Source organism: Strongylocentrotus purpuratus, unplaced genomic scaffold, assembly GCF_000002235.5.
Source record: "Strongylocentrotus purpuratus isolate Spur 01 unplaced genomic scaffold, Spur_5.0 spur5_scaffold_7, whole genome shotgun sequence".
Taxonomy (NCBI): Eukaryota; Metazoa; Echinodermata; class Echinoidea; order Camarodonta; family Strongylocentrotidae; genus Strongylocentrotus; species Strongylocentrotus purpuratus.
Genome location: NW_022145613.1, coordinates 3,894,504 through 3,917,001, shown reverse-complemented (window position 1 = coordinate 3,917,001; position 22,498 = coordinate 3,894,504). Strand labels below are relative to the sequence as shown.

At 37.3% G+C, this 22,498-nt stretch overlaps 1 protein-coding gene across 1 annotated transcript in view; it reads left to right on the top strand.

Annotated features, from left to right (window-relative positions):
* Positions 1-74: 74 nt before the first annotated feature.
* LOC100888199 overlaps positions 75-22,498 on the top strand; it is a 72,625-nt gene continuing 50,201 nt past the window's right edge. Inside the window, exons 1-4 of the mRNA XM_030974585.1 lie at positions 75-142; positions 11,704-11,901; positions 12,418-12,507; positions 20,454-20,588. Of these exons, the coding sequence (XP_030830445.1) occupies positions 140-142; positions 11,704-11,901; positions 12,418-12,507; positions 20,454-20,588 (426 nt within the window). The 5' untranslated portion in view covers positions 75-139. The remainder of the gene's footprint in view (positions 143-11,703; positions 11,902-12,417; positions 12,508-20,453; positions 20,589-22,498) is intronic.

The following is a 22,498-nucleotide window of genomic DNA, read 5'->3' as shown; positions in this document are numbered from 1 at the left end:
TCCAATCAAGACTATTGCATGCTCTGCTGTGCCTTGCATGTTGCATATTAAATGTGTATAATTTTCTGTTGATTGCAGAGAGAAGCTGTCTGTAGCCAGACTCCAGAGGGAGCTAGCTAAAGCTAAGAGTGAAGGCACCATGGTGAGTACTCCTTCATCCTATCCATATTTTCAACATTTACAGTAATATTCAGAGTCATGGCCAATTTGGTGTCTATTCATATCCCATGAACATTATTTAAATTGTTCTAGCTTTCTTCACTTCTCTTCTTTTTCACCCTTCCTGTTTATTTTATTTTTGAAATTAAATTTGTCCCCATATTATTCTGCTTTCCATCCATGTTCATTTTTTTCCTGTTTTCCCCCTCTTCTTATACTCTTGTGCTGCTTCTTACTCTTATTTTCCTCAATAATCCACCCTTCCTTAGTTTTCCCTTCTTTTCTTCTCCTTTTTCTTTTGGGATTTCCCTTTTTGCAGACAGGTGATAATATTTCGCTTCAAAATTTATTGACTTTATGCTTCATGTTTTGAAACTAGGTTGTGACTTTATACTGTAGGATGAATGGTGACCTCCTTGTGATAACCTCCAGTTTAAACTAGGGAATCTTGTGACTAAATCATTCTCTACTAACCACCCTCCCAACTGACTTGATCGGAAGCCACAGAGAGAGAGAGAGAGAGAAAGAGAGAGAGTTGATGGAGAGAGTGATCGAGGGGGGGGGGGGGGAGGAAGAACCTACCCTCTACTGTAATTTCCTTTCCCCCTTCCCTCTCTCCTCCCTCGTGGTATCAGAGGCCCTTTGGGACATCATTTTGGGAATTTTTATTTTGGTTTGAGAATAAATTTTGCAGGATAAGCTCATCCTGAGGGAAATGAGGGTTGCTTCTTGAATTAGTCTTGTTTTCCTTGTATATTCATACTTTTAGTAATCTACATAATATGAAAATCATTGTTGCTTTATGAGTGATTCGTTACAACAATCCAGTGACTCTATATGCATTGAGGATGAGTATAATGAGGCAATGCAAGGGAGAAAATGTCTTGGAAGTTATTAAGACCCTAATAATGAGTTATTTTTTATAAAGGGGTTGTGTTAGTGCTTCTTTTTCTAGTTTACTAGACAATAATATATAATGTAATAGATACAATATGAATCAAATTTTAATACCTTGAAGATACAACCAAAACAGCTTTAACATTAGAATTTGATAGGATAGACCTATTGGATTTATTTTTATTTGATATTTTAAAAGGTCAAAGTGATATGATTAACTTTTAGAGAGTTGATGAATGTCTGTAGCATTAGACTAGCCAACTTATTGATGCCAAAGTATATTTTTAAAAGTTCAATAGGGGAAAATCAAGCTATTCTAGCTAGGCTAGGGAAGGAGAAAGGAGGGGCTCTCTAAATTGAAAGTTGGCATGAACTACACAAAGGGGATGCACCTATCAAACTTCTGGAAGGAGACAAAAAAAGACTGGGATCAAAGGGGGTTCTAAAAGCACCATGTCACAAAGACTGCTGTTTTTTAGGAGAGTTTCACAAGAAATTGGACTAGTCATGGTGGAACAGAAAGAAACCAGGAGTAGGATTCTGTGTGATTTGATGTGATTTGTGAACAAAATGGAGGATTCCTCTGAGGAGAGTAGAGAGAGGTGTGAGGATGAGGTGCATCATCAGGAAGGGGTGAGTCGGTGATTAGATTTAATCAATGCGAGATGTATGTTGTTTTGATTTCCCCTTGCTCGTGTTCATCAAAAGTAATTAGTCATTCTAGAGTAAAAACTGCTGCAGGGGATATTTTGAAACAGTATATATGACACTGTGCTTCAAAACAAAATTGCCATTCTATGCATTTTTTCTATGTGACAGACTTTCACTAAGTATATATGAAATTTATACTACAGTCCAAAAGTTACAGTTGTACTAACATCCCAATGTTTCTATAAAAGTTGCTAATCAGCAAGGCTATTTTGATTTACATGTTTGTTGGTAAAGCTACATTCCCAATATTGCTCTGTTTTACACTCCTGTCAAACTAACAAAACCAACCCCAAACCGACCCCAGACTTGGTCAAGATTCAAGATCTTGAATCTTGAATCTTGACCGACACCTGACCGACACCCAACCGACACTAGACCGACACCAGACTGACACCAGACCGACACCAGACCGACAACAGACCGACAACAGACTGACACCCGACCATGCAACACCCAACCGACACCAGGCCAACACAAGATCGACGCCAGACCAAAACCTGACCAATCAAACAATTACATGTTGTACAATGGCAAAGAATCAGCCGGTTTTTAGTTGAATATAGACTTGGTTTGGCGGTGTGACTAAGTATTAACCTTAGTGTCAATGAGCCTCATGCTTGTAGTTAAAATCTTATTTAGAATCTTTAAAAAGACTTCAAATTTAAGCATGTTTAAGGTTTTTCGTCATAGTTTTCAATATAAATGTACTTAACATACCATATGTTTAATACTCGTCATCGGGGTAAAAGAAAGATGCTATTCAAAGTCAAAATCAGGAAATAGCCATCTCAAAATCTAATCGGATTTGATCTCTCTTTGCTAGATCCATTATCAGGCAACAGGTACATAGGAATCACAGACGCTACAAAGCCATTGTTGTACAGAGACGTACTCTTCTGCAAATTAGTTCTGACATCCATGTTAGTCACCAACTACTTCAAAATTGCCTTCGGTCCCACAAGTATGTTTTTATGTTTTGTTTCTGGCTGTGAGTGATGTGTTGCCACTTTCATAGGCCAGGCTTTGATCAGCAGTATGGTGAACGAAAGGTGAGATTGGAGTCACAAGTTTGTAAGAAACGTGTTAAAATGGTTGAAATGCCTACTTGTAATAGTACAGATAAAGCTTAAAGGCTGATAAGTCACTTGGGTCTTTTGAGAGATAAATAGAGGGAACAGAACTCATTGAATTCTGAAATCAAACAATATCTCATCTGTCTTTCTTCCAAAAGTGCCCTTCCTCCCAATTTGTTTATAACATTAAAGTTCCTTCTTTTTAAATGGATGATGTGAAGTGAGCATAGTTTGATATGAGTGGGTTAAGCTGGAAGGGGAAGTTATTTGATAAGTAAGTTAAGATTGAACTTTAAACGGAATAGTTGCCAAAAAGGGCAAAGACCAAGATTTTCGATTATAAACCCCCCAGTGGCACTCATGGATTCCCAAAAGCCAGGCTTAACACACTGACAGATTACAAATTCATGCCCTATTATCATTGTTCAGCTTGGCGAAGATTTTCACGCCAGCTTCTCCACCCGAACAAATGCCCAGCGCTCGGAGGAACGTTAATGGAGGGGGATTTTCGATCTCGAGTTTCGTCAAATTTCCTGCACGATGTCAGGAGGTGTCTGATTTCACTACCAAGATCAAAAATTCAATCATCTTTCCTTTTCTTTCTCGAGACTAAAGTAGTTGAGGAACACAGCAACACTCTCAGTGAGAACCTTGAAGGGGAACCTGGATGGTCTGCTATTGCACTTTGTCAAGACGATTCCAGTTTTTCAGTGAAAAGGAAAGATGTCACCGCCTCTGGCAATTGTTACACTCTGGCATATTAGGATCTTAGGAAACTCATAAATCGAGATACAAATGAATAACGATTCCAAAGAAAGGGAAAGAGGCTATTAGAGCAAGCAAATGATACCGTGCATATTTCGGTTTTACTATTTATACCTTGACCTATCAAGAAATGCACAATTGTACATTCAAAATTAAGCTTTTATTTAATGTTTAAGCTTGTGTAATGCAATTGTTCTTGGCAACAATTGTTGAGCTGGTTTAGACTGAACTCAAGCCAAAATAATTTTGTGTATATGCTTCAATATATATTCTGTGGAGATGTGCGGGCTTTTGGATAGTGTTAGACTAGATATGCTCAGGGCACTCACCCTACACATTGAATCAAATTTCATTACATCTCTGCATCTCATCTTTACTAGCATTGGAGATTTCACACCAGCTCATTTCTTCATCAAAATATTTTATTTAATATATATTTTCTAGCCCATATAGATTTACAAAATATTGTGAAGTAAAGAGAGTTCCATCATTTCATCCTTTTGTATTATTCATGAATTCCCAGGATTTGATGAAACATTGTAATCTTTCCTTACCCAAAAACTGCAGTATAAATACTTTTTTCCTGAGGTGGGAGAGGGAGCAGAGAGGAATGTACTTAATCTTAATTAAAGATAGAATTGTAGTTTCTATGAATTGTCTTTTTCAGTTGAGCACCATCTAATGTAGCTTGCCAGATGGGGGATTATATTATACACACCAGGTCTCGTTATGATATCTTCAACAGCTTTACGATTGGTAGAAATTAAAGTTTAGACTGTAAATATGGAAAGCTGTAATAACAGCAACCATTGAATCTGTAGTGAGTTTGTGTGATTTACACCTATCCTTCTTGTGAAAAATCGTAATAGTGTGAAAGGTCTTCTCAATTTGCTGCTCCTCTTTTAGAACTAACATCACCCATACCTCATCCTCATTTTGATCCTTCTATACCCAGGCTATCGACCCAATCTAGAGCACAATGTTATTGTTGGATGACGTAGTCAACACATTATGTGCCTCCGTGATTAATTTGACCCATCTTAATCTATTCTAAGCTAGGGTTCTGTTTTTCTTTCCTCGCTCACTCTCATGAAATTAAGAAACCATGTATGAATTTGAGTGACAGGTAATTTGATACATTCTGCTTTTTGCACCCCCCCCCCTTCCACTTTATTTTTCTATCCCCTTTCTAAGCTCTGCTTCAAAAGCCTGTGATAAAAATATTCTCATTTTGATGAATATCTGATAGCCTGTTCAGACCAAACAAATTTTATATGAAACTTGTTTAAAGAAAAGAAAAGAAAAACTTGTATACACGACAGCTAGCCAATCATCATTGTGCGCTTAGGATAAGCCCCGCCCAGGTATACAGTTTTTTTTACAATGTTCAGACTAGATTAGGATGCTGATTCTTTATTGAGATTTTGTTTAAAATGATGCTCAAACAGACGTTTCGATCTTTATATTACTTTCCATTATACAATGTTTCTTTATACAACGTTCAGACGAGGAACAAAGTACCCCTATACAAATTTCAGTACGCTAACACGCGAGCTCGTCAGCGTGCTCGCCCACGAGTTCGTCGACGAACTCGCAGACGAACTCGCAGACGAACTCGTTTCGTTCCAAATATGCAAATTAGCTACGAGCATGCACGCGAGCTCGTTGGCGTGCTCCAAATATGCAGCTCGTCACTGGCCGATAAGCTCGTTGGCGTGCTCGTTGGCGAGTTCGTACGAGTTCGTACGAGTTCGTCGACAAGCTCGTCAACGAGTTCGTACGAGTTCGTCAACGAGTTCGTCAACGAGTTCGTACGAGTTCGTCGACAATCTTGTGGAAAAAAATGGCTGCTAGCTTAATGGCGTGCTCAACAGCATGTTGGCATTAGGGACTTTTAGATTTGCGTGGACTGAAACCTGTGACGTCCATTGAAGGCAGTGCATAAAAAGGACGTCGACCGTAGCAATCCACATTGTCTTCGTGCAAATCTAAAAGTCCCTATTGAGAACTAATTTGTGTCTACATATAGAGGTGAACTTGATGATCCTGTTGAGCTATTGGCATGCATATATATTTATCTAACTTATCAACCTTCCAATATCCTGTTAACATCTGCAGGCTGGCTGTGCAGGGACAATTCAGTTGGCAAGCTGGTGAAGAATACAGTGATCCTCTTTAGAATAAGGGAAAGTTAAAAGCTCATTACTTCTGGGATATCAATCAATGAAAACACTAATATATCAAAGTACAGAAAGAAAAGATATAACATAAAATATAACTTAAAAAAAGTATCTTTTTATTAGAGTCAATACAAACCCTGTAAAATACATGTTACCTGTATGCAGGGTTCACAACTTCACACAACGATATGAATGAATAAATGATTTCCAAATTATATAATTACACTGTATAATGAAATTAAATATGTGAGTAATTACACTGTATAATACTCTGCCTTTGAAGAAATATTATTATCCATTTGGGTAATTATTCCATCATTCTAATCACTCATAATATTACAAAGATCCAAACTAATAAAGCGGTATTCATACAATAACTATGTAGCATCCCCCTTCTTGTCAGTGTATTCACCAACCCAGGGTACCAAGTAATGATACATGTACATATACTATAGGATCTCTAGAACAATCCCTTCTTTATATCCGCTAGCAAACTAGTTTTCAGTATTCAGACAAAATGCATTAATGTGCTCTCATGTTGCCTAAATGATAGGGTTTGTCAGTCAAGATACAGGAATATTTACATGAATATAACCTTATCACATAGATTATATCTAATGTTACTTTAATGAAGTGAATATACTATGTGCTATATAGATAGAGAAACAAACTTACCAATATATGAAAAGATATCTCACTAGAAAGAGAATAAATACTTTATCTCATTAATCATTACTCTACACTTCTCTTTCATAAATGTATAAGAGAGGTAGGCCTAACTGTTGGCCTATAAATACACAAGTAGAACATTTAGTTATAAGGTGTGAGGAATTAGTTTTTCTCTTACCTAAAACAAAGGAGCTGCAATACCATTCAAAACCCATGTCTGCTCTCTACAAAAGCAAGATGGAGAAAGACTTGCCCAAAGTGGCCTATAACTAACACATCAATTCATTCTTATCAGGAATGCTACCAGTGGTAATTCCACAAGAGAGAGTAAACAAGAAAGTGAGAGTGGGGAGAAGAGAATTAGATTATATCTAATGTTACTTTAATGAAGTGAATATACTACATGTATGTGCTAGATAGATGGAGAAACAAACTTCCCAATATATGAAAAGATATCTCACTAGATTTAGAAAGAGAATAAATACTTTATCTCATTAATCATTACTCTACACTTCTCTTTCATAAATGTATAAGAGAGGTAGGCCTAACTGTTGGCCTAGTCTTACACAAGTAGAACACAAGTAGAACATTTAGTTATAAGGTGTGAGAAATAAGTTTTTCTCTTACCTAAAACAAAGGAGCTTCAGCATGCAGTACCATTCAAAATCCATGTCTGCTCTCCACAAAAACAAGATAGAAAATGGCTGACCAAATCTGCCTAACAAGTCAATTCATTCTTATCAGGAATGCTACCAGTGGTAATTCCACAAGAGAGTGTACACAAGAAAGTGAGAGAGGGGAGAAGAGATAGGAATAGGGATTTGTGTGTAAGGAGGGGGAATCCTATGTACATAAGGAGAGAGCAAGTTAGAAACAGGGAGTTGACCTCGAATCAAGGTCTGGGTGTGTGCTCTTATGTAATACCTGATAGTGACATTTCAAGGTGTTAAATATATGATACAGTCAGAATAAATGGCAACCCCCCCCCCCCCTTCCCAATCTGGTATGCTGCAAATAAATGTTTCAAAGTTTCAAAAGAATTTAATTAAATTTACAAGTAATTTGACAGGTTACTTCAGCATGAAAAAGCTATTGTTTCAATTTCAACACAAATTTTCTGAACTTTCAATGTAATTGCATATGTTCTGACAAAGAGGCTCAAAAATGTATCAAAATAATAAAGTATGCATTTGTTTACCTTAATTATTTCAGGTGAGAGATATCTTCAGATCAATATTTTTTATTTTAAAAAAAATTACATAAAAAGGATGCTGGTGGAGACAAGAAACTAGGAAGTAGGAACTCATTTTCCTTGGCCCAAGACATTTTAAAAATACATGTACATATATTAATAGAATAAATAAAAGAAATTGGCATCCTGAAGGGAACTTTAAAATATATACATGTATACCGTGTGAGTCAAAAAAAAGTTTACAACTAGAAAAATGCTAATTATTCTAAAAATCATCTATGAACAGTAAATTATTATACATCTTATGAAAGAGTGTTTTATTCCAAATCGTTTGGTATCACTTTTGTGTGGTATGTGTTCACGCTTGGATGAACAGGAGGCATTGTTTGTGAAAGTGCAAAAATTGACTTGCGCCAAAGTGATGCCTACAGTATGTATTATGTTGGGATCAGCGGAGTGAGAGAATGAATTGAATGTATCAAATGAAATGCATTGCATATGTTTTTTGCAGAAGCAGAGTCACAAGCAAACACACTAACAATGTTCGTTGATATTTTATATTCAATTTTTGATATGTGTGGCATGATTAATTTTGTTTGGGATGTTGTGTTGATCTGTAATGACTGAAATAATACCCATATCGCAATTGTTTTATTCAAACATCACATTAGCAACTTTGGCGCAAGTCGATTTTTGCACTCTCGCATGCAATGCCTCCTGTTCATCCAAACATACCACACAAAAATGATACTAAATGATTCAAGATAAAACACTCTTTCATAGAATGTATAATAATTTACTGTTCACAGATAATTTTTAAAATAATTAGCAATTTTCTAGGTGTAAATTTTTTTGGGACTCACACTGTATACCTAACTGTTTTCCTGGGAGCTGGATCACCTGTTTACCAGCGAGATCGTGGCGAGCTCTGGGGAGCTCTGGGGAGCTCGCCACGAGCTCCTCAGTTTAACCCCGAGCTCGCCACGAACTCCCCCTTTTACCCACGAGCTCGCCACGAGCTCCCCAGTTTACCCCCGAGCTCGCCCACGAGCTCCCCAGTTTACGCCCGAGCTCGCCACGAGCTCCCCCTTTTACCCACGAGCTCGCCACGAGCTCCCCCTTTTACCAACGAGCTCGCCACGAGCTCCCTCTTTTATCCACGAGCTCGCCACGAGCTCCCCAGTTTACCCGCGAGTTCGCCACGAGCTCGTGGCGAACTCGTGCACGAGCTCGCCAAGATTTTGTAAGATCGTTACAAGCGTCCTGGGAGCGTGTTACGAGCTTAAAGCCTAAAAAACGATCTTATTAAGCTTACCACGAGCATAATACGAGTTCGCGACGAACTTAAATTTGTATAGGGGTAATTACTTATTGTATAGCTATACGATGAATGCTGGTAGTATGAATGAAGGGTTAGTACCATTACTTGTCTCTAGTATCTCTAGTGGTGAATCAATTTGAGCCTAATTTGTGTATACTTCATTTTTTCAGTATTTTCTACCATTGTTCTTTCCCCCCTTAAAAAGAACCACTATTGATGCTGGTCAGGCTTGATAAGGGAGTGCAACTGTGTTTTCTTGAGGTATCCAGTAGGTTGAAGACAACATCAGGAATTATTTTTCTGAAAACATCAATATTGTTCTTCAAGTGCTTTCACTCCCTTTCTCCTAACCCCTGTCTCCAGTTCTCTCTGTTACCCCTCATATTCCTTTTTAGCCTTCACTGACTGTCCCATTTATGAAAACCGGTTGCTTTTTTCTCGCCTTTTCTTCTTTTCTCCCCTATCCGCGTCCCTTTGTTTGCGGAGCCCCGACACCCGATGCCGTTTTCATTCATGCTCTCATCATGTGAACGTAGAGGTGTCATCTACACATGACTGCCTCAGGAAAAACACAAACAATAACAACTGCAATTGATTTTATCCCCTCCAAAATTACAAGGAAATTTCCCCAAAACTGATGCAATCAGAGAGCCTTAATTGTCAGCTGCAGAAAAAAGGGAAAACTATGAAATGCAATAATAGGTCCAAATCAGCATAATGAACGAGGAGGGCTAAGAAGTAATTCCTAAATATGAAATTACCGACAAGCTGTTATCTGAAATAAAATCAATCGTGTCATGATTGGAAGCCAAGGAACGCGCTGAATGCCAACGGAACCCCGAGGGCTCACTGTCAAGGCGAAAACTCTCAAGACAAACAATGTGATGCTATCAAGGTCACATTAGATGCATTTTCACTCATGAAGCTATTAAATTACAATTTTTCACAAAAATGGAAGGGGAAGAGATTCATTTAATTCCATCGTAGTTTTTGTCAGATATTTTAGCAACTGATTTAAAAATTCAGTATCGTATTTTCTCACTCGTACATGTAGGATGCAGTTAGTTATCAAATTTAGGGAGGGCTGAATTAGGAGGGTGGGAACAGAAATAAAGTTGAAACAATATCCAAAGTGCTGAATAAGTTTGAGTGATTTGAAGCATGGATAAAATTTGATATATGGGTAATACAACTCTAATAATGAGGACAATTTTGAACTTAGTGTGCTTTTGAGTAGAGATAATTTAAGAATTTTGTGGATGATATGATTTGTAAATATTAGAAGACAACTTTAAGTCAAAGGAATAGTATGATACAACAATATTTTGCAGTCCAATTTGTAAAGCATGCTAAAAGAACAAGATAAAGAAAGACTTCATTATGTCTCCTTTATATCGCTTATTGTTTTTCTCCAAGATATAAAGAAGGAAAATAGGAAAAGTTATAAAGAAAAGAATAATATGATAAAGATGTTCCTGCTCTCTCCGTAATGTTCCTTGGGATATCCCTCTGCTCTGACTCACATCGTCCTATCCTCCGCTTCCCCCAATTACCGGGCAGAGGTTCAGTAGCGCCCCCGGCCATGAATTATCAATAGATGGAATGAAATGTTAAGCTCGCTGGCAGAGCTGGGTGTGAAAGAGAGTTTTAGCTTAGAGGCCTCTTGATCTGTGCTGCTGTAATGACTATACTTCTCTAATACTGATAAACAAAGAAATAGTCAGGTATCTGTAGCCATAATGGAGGACATCACACTGGATGAGAGGTTACCGTGGTAACTGTTTATGGTAGGAAGACTAGCTAGCTGCTTGGGCAGGAGGTGCAGACCAAGTTCAGTCACCATCCTTCTTTCGGAATGGGAGTTGTGCTAGGTAGAGGAAGCCAGAAAGCATGAATCTGTCGCCCCCTGAGGACTAACTATTTACCTCTCGTGTTTCTAGTCTGTAACACCTCAGATCTTGCCCCTTCCATCTTACCACCGGTTGGACGGAGGGGGCTGTCATCCTCGGTTTTGTGGGGGAATTTTGATTGGATGGGGACATCTGGTGGGAATGAGGGAAATCATTTGATCGGTCGGTCTGCCACTGATGTGATCTTGTACGGGGGAAGCTCAGGATCGTCAGGATAATCATAAGTGCGATACAGAGATGTGTTTCTTTCACCACTGTTGATGACCATCGAATGACACTTTGGACGAAAATTTGTGTTTGAAAAACTTTTCTATGGACTACATTATTTCTGTGGTGCCATAGCAAGGTTTGAGGCTTGATCTGAAAAGATTTGCACACATGAAATTTTATGTGAGTATCTTATCTTCGAAACAGGCTAATTTTGAGCTCATACTACTTCTCACTTTTATAGCAATTTTCTTCCAGGCTGATCGAAGTTTGTAGATGCTCATTATGGGTTACCATGGGTTGCAAAAGACCAAGCAACATCTTTACAAAGCCTGTGGTATACCATTGTCATATGTGGACGAGGCTTTCCGTTACATCATTGGACGGGATCTGTTTGTGTGTATGTGTGTGTTTTAAGTATATTCGAAGAGGTACAACACAAGGTATTATAAGTTCATGTGAAGTTACGAAGAAAATTTCAATAGTGTCTTTTTATAGAACGCTGAACAGTTTTAATCTATTTGACTAAAAATACCAGTATGTATGTACCTTTCATAATTATAGATACCAAGGATATGATAAACAAACATTTAATTTTTTGTTTCTTCTCTCTATACAGAAAGAGACAACGATGCGGGAGCTGATGCAAGAGCGTGAGGCCCGCACATGTCTGGAGAAGCAACTAGAGGGCGCTGTTGCAGAGAATAAGTCGTGCAATGCTCAGCTGGAGGCGTTACAGGAGGAGATCATACGGTTACGGAGCGCAAGCAGCGTGGAATCACTGTGTGATAATGCAGAGAGTTGTAAACGGTTACAGGTGAGTAGAATCAAATGATAACAACGATTTATTTTCCCCCTCTTTTTTGTTGTTGTTTCTATCCCCTTGTTCTTGGGTTAGGTGGCCCAGCAGTCTCTAAGAGGATATTTTCTCTGGCCTTTATTTTATCGAAGATATAATTTTAGAGTTAGAGTTAGGGTTAGAGGTAGTTGTAGAGGTGTCGTCGTCTAGTGGACTAAGTCACTGCAGATCACAAGGTACAGGGTTCAAATCCTGCTTGGGCACTAAAATGGCAAGACGTTAATCTACATTTGCCAATCTCCACCCAGGTGTTATGTGGGTACCCAGGAGGATGTGAACGTTAATGTAGCTTGCTCAGCATTTTGAGTACTTGGAAGCTGCTTAGAAAAGTATGCCCTCATTTATGACTTAATGGCAAACCTACTATCCTCTCAAGAGCATTATGTAACACACTTTCTGGCCCTAAATCATGCAAGTCCTTCTTTAATGAATGTTTGCATCTTCTTTTTTTCATTTTAATTTTCATGACGACAGAATGGGTTATCATCAACTGACACTGGTCTTAGTGATGTGGAGAGAGAAAACTGTAACGTGGTGGTATCCAACAAGCAACTTGAATTGAAGGTAAGGATATCTCTGTGGTAGCTTCTACTGACCCTCATTTTACCGTAAACCAAGATTCCATCAACTTCCATAAGTGATGGTTCTTATGATTCTTGTAGTTGAGCAGAGACTTTGGGCTCCTTTATTCCTCTTCCTGTGTTGCTACGACCATTTCAAACCCCATTTTAAATTTTTAATTTAAAATCTTGTGCCTCTTTTTTTGCTGGTTGGAAGTTTTGGCTAGCTTGTCATATAATTTTATCTGACATTTCAATTTAGATTGGTCTAGCAACACCCTTGTCTGTTGTCATATACCCTGGACACCATCATGTCAACCATCTGATATTAAATCATATGAAGCAGTATATTATTGTAAGAGGAAACTATGGTCAGACAGGTCCTAGCTAGTTTAAGTTGGTTTGAAAGCTTCGATGTCACATCATATCAGAAGCTGGGTTCGTGACATAGGTCAAACGTTTCCTACTTTGCAGCTGAATGTGGCACCTAATTTCTTGTTTTAAAATGAATTGTCACAGAAGAGTGACATTGTGATGAAGATGGTTTCAGATTGTAGCCCATATAAGGCACATGTAGACTTGAGGTGGGAAAACAGGACACTTTTAAAGTTAGTATATAACAGTATTTCATAAACTTTGTGGCACAGAAGGCCTGTCCAGCTCAAAATTGCAACTTCACCAGACCGATACGCTCATCACAAACTAGCTCGGATGGGCTCAAATTAGCCTGTTGTTTTTAAAATAGTGGGATATTTTGGAAACAAGAACCAAGATTTCTCGGGATACTTCTCAACCAAATATCCCACTAATTGCAACTGCGGGCTCATGGAGACGTGAATTAACTGGTTAATTTGCGATCGGGATAGTTAAAATAGCGGGTTATTTGGCATACTCGAGCTGATGGAGACAGGCCTGGAGAGGGTTAAGCTACACTGTCAGATGATGAGCTCATCAAATCCCAGCTAAATGAAGCATGAACATCCCATTGACGCACTGGGGAAACACTCCCAAACACAGGCCCTCATAAATTCACCCACTGCTAGTACTCTAGGATTGCTGTACTTCTGTCTTGTATTCAGGTTGACAAATGGGACAGTTGAGTGCAATTATGGAAATTGAATTACTTTTCTAATATGGATAGAGAGGTTCTGGAAAGTTGGGCTCCAAAAAATGCCAAGTGGTTTCACTTTTGTCGAAAACAGGATTGCTGAATTCCACTTCTGTCAAGTAAAATGCCACTTTCCAACGATATAACATTTTCTTGTGTGACACTTTCATATCAGAATGAGAAAGATTACTTCTGATGTATGTGACATATGAATAATTTAGGGAGAGATGATATTCTGATGTTTGATAAATGAGGATGATGAGATAGAGAGGAAGAGAGAAGAAGAGAGAGAGACACAGAGAGAGAGACAGAGAGACAGAGACAGAGAGAGAATGTGGAGGAAGCGGCCGGGTAAAAAAATGCAGAAGAAAGAGAAACTGTGATGAAAATATGAAAAGATATAAAAACAGATGTAGATAGAAGTATTCATGAACATTATAAATAACAATTTTCGGTTTGCTAAACAGAAACACAAGTTAGGTGTTATTGAATTACCGCACAATTTTTTAAAAATAAATAAATATAGTATCCATCGGTCCCTCATGTCCTTTCTGCAGCTCAATCAATTTCTTGGTACATCAAACAAGGGATGAGGATCAGGTCAGTAACTAATCTAAACTAATCTTGAGGATCAATCAGATTGGGATATAATTCACTTCTGGAATCTGACATTTACTACTTGTCATAACTAAGTCTCTAAAGACTCAAAGGAAATCATATGACTTTATGAATGGATGAGTAAGGGCTACAAATTATGAAAATTAATTGCTTGATTGATAGGTACAGTAATATTGATGACTCAATAAACACAGGATTAATTTCCATAGCAACACAGTTTAATTTATTGGCCAATAGCAAAATGAAATAGCAACAAACCTTCTAAAACTTTAAACAAATAGAAAGGCACATTAAGCTATGAATAGGATAAATTACTTAAGTAAAAAAACAAACAATAATTTTATTGCTCTTTGTGTAATGGAAATAGCCACTAGAATCATCATGAGAATCAAAAAAGTTTGTAAGCTATTAAAAAAGAACCTGAATGGGTGTGCAAGTATTTTGTTGTAATTCATAATATGTTAACTTTTATCAACTTTTTTTTTAGAAGAAATTACAGCATGTCCTAAGATATCAACTGGTTTTGTTTAAATAGATAGACTGATCTCTTGTCATCTTGGTATGAACATTCATATAAATATTATCGTTAGTCACAATATACTGTTTGATTCAAGAGTAACATTCTGGGTAGAATAGTGAATTTGGTATCAAAGGACCTTTTGAAAAGCACCATTTAAAAATAAATGTGTCTTAATGATAAACATACTGGTCATAGGAGTGATGGATGTAGGAATCACAAGTAAGGGCCTCGTGCAGTTTATAGAAATGAATTGACTGGCGTCAGATCTAAAACAGTCATCAATGATATATAATTTTATTTCATATTGGATTAATGTTACTTAACACATGTGCTCAGATTGTCAGAACTGGGTCATTTAGAATTGTATGATTTATTTTAAATACAAATTTCACTCCCTTATCGTGATGCTTTGATTAACATAGAACAATCTTAGCCCAGTGTCATTTATATTCTGTTCTACCAGAAAAAAGTCATTAGTAATTCTGTGAACTGATGTTCATTTCACTGTAAGTGTAAGAAAATAAACTATTTCTGGAATAATAGCTGTCAAGAAGAAGAAGATGAAAAAAGAGAAAGAACTGAATTCCATCAATTGTATGATGACAGACACATCTCAAGAAATTGGATGAACAATCTGCCTCCAGCTAAATCTCAAAATTCCTTCATGATTTCTACGTGATAAGATTAATGATAAAAGGCACCAGTTTGCATCTTCATTTGGAAGTAGGTTAACAAGGATTCTGCATCTAAAGTCTTGCTCTGGGTGTTGAGGATCAACTCTTAAAGATGCGGAGAAAAAGAAAGAAAAGAGAGAGTGATTAAGAGAACGATAAATAACAGAGCAATATAGAAAGAGAGGGGGAGGGGAGAGAGAAGGCCATGGGTAAAATGGAAGAGACAGCACTGTCAGAGAAGACTGATAATGTTGAGAAACAAAGAGAAGAAGAGAGTGAGGGAGAGAGAAAGAGAGAGAGTCAATGTCATCAACATTTTTAGTTTTTTCAATTATCATCTTGAAGAGTAGTAATTTTCAAGAGCCTGTTTATTTGACTCATCGATTAAATAACTTTCTTGGCTACACAAAAGTACTTGGGATTGAAAGGCAGAACAGAAAATCAGTTTCAAAACAATTTCATTACCTTTGAAAAGAGGTCAATCTTATATGAGAGTACAATGTGATCATGTTACCCATGTTTGCCTCTAAACATTCCTAACAACATTGAGAAAGCTGGCTATGCTCTCATGTTGGCTAGATCCCCCATATCGGTTACCTAATCTCTACAGGTTTGTATGTGACTCAAATAGAGGGTGTCCCATCCTAAATTATTAAATGCAATTTCATAATGGCATTTGGCAGTGAGAAGCAGCGAGACGGAGGTAAAACGAGACAGTCGGGTAAGGAGAGGAAGAACAAGACAGATGAGGAGAGACGGAGAGAAGTGAATGAAGAGAGAGAGATAATTGTAAATAAGGAGAGACAGAGTGAGTGAGAGAGAGAGAGAGAGAGAGAGAGAGAGAGAGAGAGTGAGAGAGAGAGAGAGAGTTGGGTAGGAAGATGGAAAGTTTGGAGGAGCTGGAGCTAGACGAAAAGGGATTCACTTAGAATTGGGTTAATTGATGTTGTCAAGATTCTGGAGTAGAATTTAGGAGGCATTAGTAAAGTCTGATGATAATTGTGGCATAACGAATGATCTAATGAAGATGAAGGAGGAGGAGGAGGAATGTAGCCCAGATACTTAACAGATGACAAAAAAATGTGCTTTGAAGAATTCAATATGCAGTGAAAAGAGGACTTTCTCTAATAAATGGTATTCCTTTCTGATTATGTTTCATTCTCTGTTTCTCTTTCATCACATGCCCCTATCTATATCTTTCCAACATCTTTGCAACCATCTTTGAAATGAAATGGTAATTATTAGAAAGGCCAGCCTGGGGGGCTTAATTACAAGGAATATACAAAGCAAAAGCATAAAGATAAGATACAATTACAGAAGTGATTAATAATTATTGTTAGAGTATATGATATGGAGAAGGATGGGCTGGGATAGATAAATATTTTTTACTCTCAATGTTATTACTTTTTCCCTCTGCTCTATCTTCATTCCGGTACACATGCATTGTCTATTTAGAGCCAGAAGAGCATAGTCATATATTTTGATAAAAACTCGACAGATGCTATTTCTTTATCTTTTTTTCTCTCCTGATTTCACTTCTTTTCGTGTGTGGTCCAGTCATAATTATGCCAATTCTATGAAATCACAGAAATATAGGTCAATGCAATAAAGAAACAATATGGTAATCAATTTAGGAAAAACCTGTTAAGAGGTGTCTGATCGCGTTTATTAACACAATAGGATCACATGCTATTGACAGCCAGTAAACACTATTTGTGAATCATATGGGGAAACGTTTAATGATAATATAGCACCTGTTCTGTCTATTTTGATCATAAAATCCAGTTTCATATATTTGGGTTATTACGGTAACGACGCAGAAAAAAAGTTGACACCTGATTTGTTAATTGATATTGACCTTGACTTTTTATCTTGCCCAAAATGAAAATTGTACTGATGGTAATTAAAAGGAAGAAAAATCATCAAACATAAGAAAATGTAAAAATTTGCTTTATTATTGAACTCTTATCCTCTATATTAATTAGTTTATGAAAATCAACCTTGTCATGAGAGTGCTGACTCTATGAAATCAAATCATATTTCCACCAGATCACTTACTGCTGACTATTATACTTTACCAATAACAAATGATTAAATAAAACAATGGAGGATCAGGTCAAGAGAGGGGAAAATATTTTTTTTTCCCTCTAAATTATATTTGTACTCAGAACTATTTGAGCAATCTTAATTAGAATGATTATTTTCGTTTATTATGTATTTTTTTCAAGAAGAGAATTTTTTGGTAGTTTAGGGGGAGAGGAGCGATGGATATTACCTGAACAGGGGCTTTGCTCATCTCACTCTTCAGTCTGAAGTCTAATCAATAACGCTGAGCAATGGCTTCTGGGGGGTGTTTCATAAAGATTTCGTAAAGTTACGCTTGACTTTACGAATGAACTTTATGAAGTGCCAGATAGGATGCCCAAATTTTTTTCTGATATTTCCAATAACCTCAATAAAATTATGGCAAAAAATGTTTGTTATAATAAGAATGTTAATCTACATCTGCACAGTTCAACTTAATAAATAAAAATCAATAATGATTGAGCATCCCATTTGGCTTTTCATTACGAACAGCTTTATGAAAGACCCCCCAGGTCATCTAAGATTCTTACGATTATCACAATGACGGAATCAAGTTTCAATCATTTTATGACAATTAGTCATAATGTAGTGGGCTCATTTTTTTCTTTGTAATTTCAATCTTAGGTATATTAGAGGGGAAAAGGGAGGGGGGGGGGGAGAGAAAGTGAAATAGAGATTGTGAAATAGAGATTGTGAAATTAAGATACGGATGGAGAAAACTTGAATATCTATGACTGGACAGCAGTATAGGTTATGATTTCGTCACACATATATGAAACTAAATGAAAAGACCCAGTGATGCATTAGCAAGTTCCGTATCTAAATTACTCATGGCTTTGAAAGTTTGAAGTGAAGAAATATTTAAGTTTATCACAAGGACAGAATGGGGGGAAAAACAGTTTTGTGCATTTATGTTCTCCACATTCATTTTAGAAATGACTCACTTGCAGGAATTATGGCTATTGAGTATCAGGAAGTCTCCATTACACTGCTGAATACTTGTAATGAAAAATGGTTCAATCTTAGGTTAAAACTTTTATATGTTTTAGTAACTTTTAGGTTTTCAGACTCACTGGTTTTGATTAAATCATCAAAAAGGTGAATATTAACCTTTTTCCATCTCTCCAAAATATGAGAGAAGGGAAAGGAGGAGTTTCCCTAACCAGAATGTGGCTGTGTTTAGTACCCCCACCCTGGGGGAATTAGTTGTCGCGTTTAATCACAATTTTTAGGGAAAATCCTTGTAAAATTTGAAAGCAATATTGTCAAGTCATATAGGTTGATTGTAGTGTCATGGACGTGAGCAGAACAATTTCACTTAAGTTTTAGTTTCAGGTTGTACCTATGAAGGGTACTTTCAAGCTCTGATTACACAAAGGTATATTAAGATTAGTATATACTTTCTGATTTCCCATAGATAAGAGAATTTCAATATGAAAACTATTTTGGTTCATTAGAGGGAGGAGGTAAGAATAGTGCCTAAAAATTGTATTATATCGTGAAATATTTACTTTTATTTAGTTTCTTCATACAATACACTCTTTGAATATTCCTCTATTGTGTGTAATGGGCAGAGATATTTCTATTTCACCTTTTGAACTATTTCTATTTCCTGTGTGACTGATTTTGTAGAGAAGGATTATTTTAAGATTTAATGTCAAATCACACTTTTTGTGATTGAGCTATATGTACATCAGAGGAAAAGAACAAGTGCTTTTACTTGCAGCTGGGCACCTATAACGGAAGGAAATGGAAGGAATTGATTTTTGAGCCAGATTTGTTTTGATATGAACACCAACAAAAAAAGATCTGGTTTAAAAGTAGCGCTGACTAATCGTCCATAGCTAGTCAACACATGTAGATAATGCTCATGACTCCATGGATGTCGTAAAAATGTCAGTTTAGTCAGGAATGGGCTGATGATACATGCATCCACCCGTCCATCTCGTCGTCCTGGCAGTTAGGACGACGGCTTGAGACACTGAACAGCTTCAACTGGCCAGGAAGGAAGCTCGAGCTTTGATGGCAGCTAGATTCATCAGGCTTCCAGAGAGCCCAAAGCGTGTGATAATCTACCCAGATAACCACGTTTGGAAACATGTTGCAGGAATTAGCAAACTTTGCGTGACGCTGATGGCAGTCGTAACTGTCACAGAGGAAGAGACCCTTACTTCTGCTTCAATTTATTTTTGTATATAGTTTGTGAGTGGGTGATTGTAGGGTTAGATATATAAAAACCCAGGTCAGTGTGGAACTTTTCTCCAGATAGGAATTACATTTAGAGGATTGGGGTATATAAAGTTGATGGATTCTTAGATCTTGCTGGAGTTGTATGAACGGATCTTACCATGATAAGGCGGGAGACCTTGTTCGTTCTGCCAGGCTGCTGTGTGCAGGTTTCAGCCCTCTCGGTGGATGAGACGGAGAGAGGAATCAACCGTGATAGCTATAAAGGATATAACACAAAGAATATCAATGATATGGTAAATTGTTTGCTGCATCATATGATTTTTGTAGTTGCTAGTACTGTTGATTTGCTAACTGTTGAATGAGAGAGAAAGGGAGGAAGTATGGAGTAAAGGAAGAGAGAGAGAGAGAGAGATATGCAAAGAAAGAGGGGTAAAAAGAGAGAGCGAAAAAAGAGATAGTGTATGAATGAGAGAGAGAGAGAGACAGAGAGAGACAGAGAGACAGAAAGAAAGAGAGAGAGCTGTCATAACAGTTTTCTGTACTTCTTTCTCATTTATTAGAAATCTAATATTTTGCGTAATGAAATAATAATGTTAATAAAAGTGATATTGTGTTCTTGTATAGAGCTCATGTCTGTCAGGTTTGACACTTCTGGTGTTCCACAATTACTACCCCCGGCTTTAGGGCACTGCCATTATGGCGCTCTAGCATTTCAATTGTCTTATAAAAATAATGACTTCTCTCATTGATTTCAGGTCGTAAGTAAGGAGGAGGTTGTGAGAGAGAAGTCTGTTCTTCTGGAGAGACTTCGTCAGCTGGAATCGGAGAACTCGGCCCTCGTCTTGGAGAATGAGAACCAGAGAGGTACATACGACCAGTGCCTTGATGAGGTAAGATGTATTCTTAATCCTAATCTCTATCTTCATATTAATCCATACCATAAAATTGATTGTAGGTACCCTTGGTGTTATAAGGATGAGCCTACTTGGTTGCCATGCAGGACAAAGTATTGCTTTAATAGCTGAAGAAATACATAAAAAGAGCCCTTTTTTAAATTGCTCTATCTCCCTCCTTTGTTAAAACATTACTTTGTCTTTTGAAGGCCAAAACTTAATTAACTCTTGTTTTAAAATATATATGTTAACACCTTCTGGTTCAATACCGACAATTTTAAGACTAGTTTTACTGTGATATGTTTATCAATAGGAAATGAAACTAATGTTGCTGTGTATGATTAGATACATGCAGCTATCCTCTGAGAATATAGCTGTTTTATAAAAATGAACATTATTAGGGTTCGGTTGCAGGTTAGATTTACCGTTTTGTTTCGCAAGCTAGTTACAAAGCTGTATGGTATTCTGGTATGTAGTCAAACAAGTACATGCCCATGCATATGAGCTTTTCAATATTGGATATATTATGAATGACTTGAGCCACATGGGAACAGTCTGCTGACTCCTTGACATTAAAAATAATGTGATGCTCTACCCTCTAAAATGCCTCCGAAGAAAATTGAACTACATGAGAATGTCAAGTGGAATTTGGTTAGCTCTCCATTGAGGAGGCAAGGTGATGCTCCAATAACTTCAGAGTTTATGAAATGGAGAATGACGGAGGAAAGAGAGAAGGAAAGAATTTATTTAGGTCAGGTACCAGACTTAGCAGTGATATGAAGCGTAGCTGCACCTCTCTCAATGTGCCAAGGGGTGACATGGAGACATTTGGAAATACGTTTAGTGGATTGGGGGTTGTTCATATAGGCGTAGCCAGAGGGGCACAAGTGGCACATTGCCTTCATGTGCATCTACTTAAAAAGATGGAACTGAGGGGTCGAGACCTTTATCCTACCCATACCCCTAATCCCCCGCCCTCCCCTCCAAACTGTCAACACTTTTGGCTATATTGTGCAATATATGGACAAGTACTCAGAAGGGGTGTGAAAGGGGACGTGGAAAGGAGAGATGGAAAATATCTATGATACAGAATATTTGTACAAATAAGAGAAGATACATGTAGGAAATAAATAATATGAAGGGTACGAAAATGGAAAGTGCCTGATGGGTAGGGTGAGGATTTTAGATAAGGGGTTAGTATAGGCTGATTAACAGGCAGAAAAAGAATTTAAGAAGCTATTTCAAATAGATACAAACTGTAGAGAGCTGTGAATTGTTTCAGCTCCCTGTTGGTGGAATTTTAATGACATTGGATATTGTAGAAAAAGTAGTCAAAAGAAATTCGTGAAATTTCATAACTTATTCCGTCAGAATTGAAGCAGAAAATGTAGGAATTTACCTGTCTCCTTTTAAGCTCACTAAAATAAGGATAGATAAAGAAGTGAAAAGGAAAGAATGAAAGAGAAATAAAAAGAGAGAAGGATAAAGATTAAAGTAGAAATCAGCACAATGAGTTGAAACCTGATCTGTGGTTTACTGCTTCATGAAGCCTTTCTGAAACTAGAACACAGAGATGATCTAGATGTCTCATCCTTACCTTTCTAGCAGTAATCTCTACTTAGAAAGCCCATAAAATGTCAGTTATATTTAGTTCTGCTCAGTAGAATACCCAAAAGTCCAGGTAATCTGATCTCACTGAATCCAATTCTTGCAGAGAAAGATCTGTAGATCGAATTCAGTAGAGAAGACTAGCTTCTTGTACAAGTCTATGTGGATACCCTGTCTGATTTCTGACAATAGGGGGAGCTATTCCAGATTTCTCCATGAAGGAAAATGGATTTTTCAGTCCTCATTGATATGCCACCTTGTTATAGATCATTCCAGTTTTCATTTGATTAGGCCTTCAC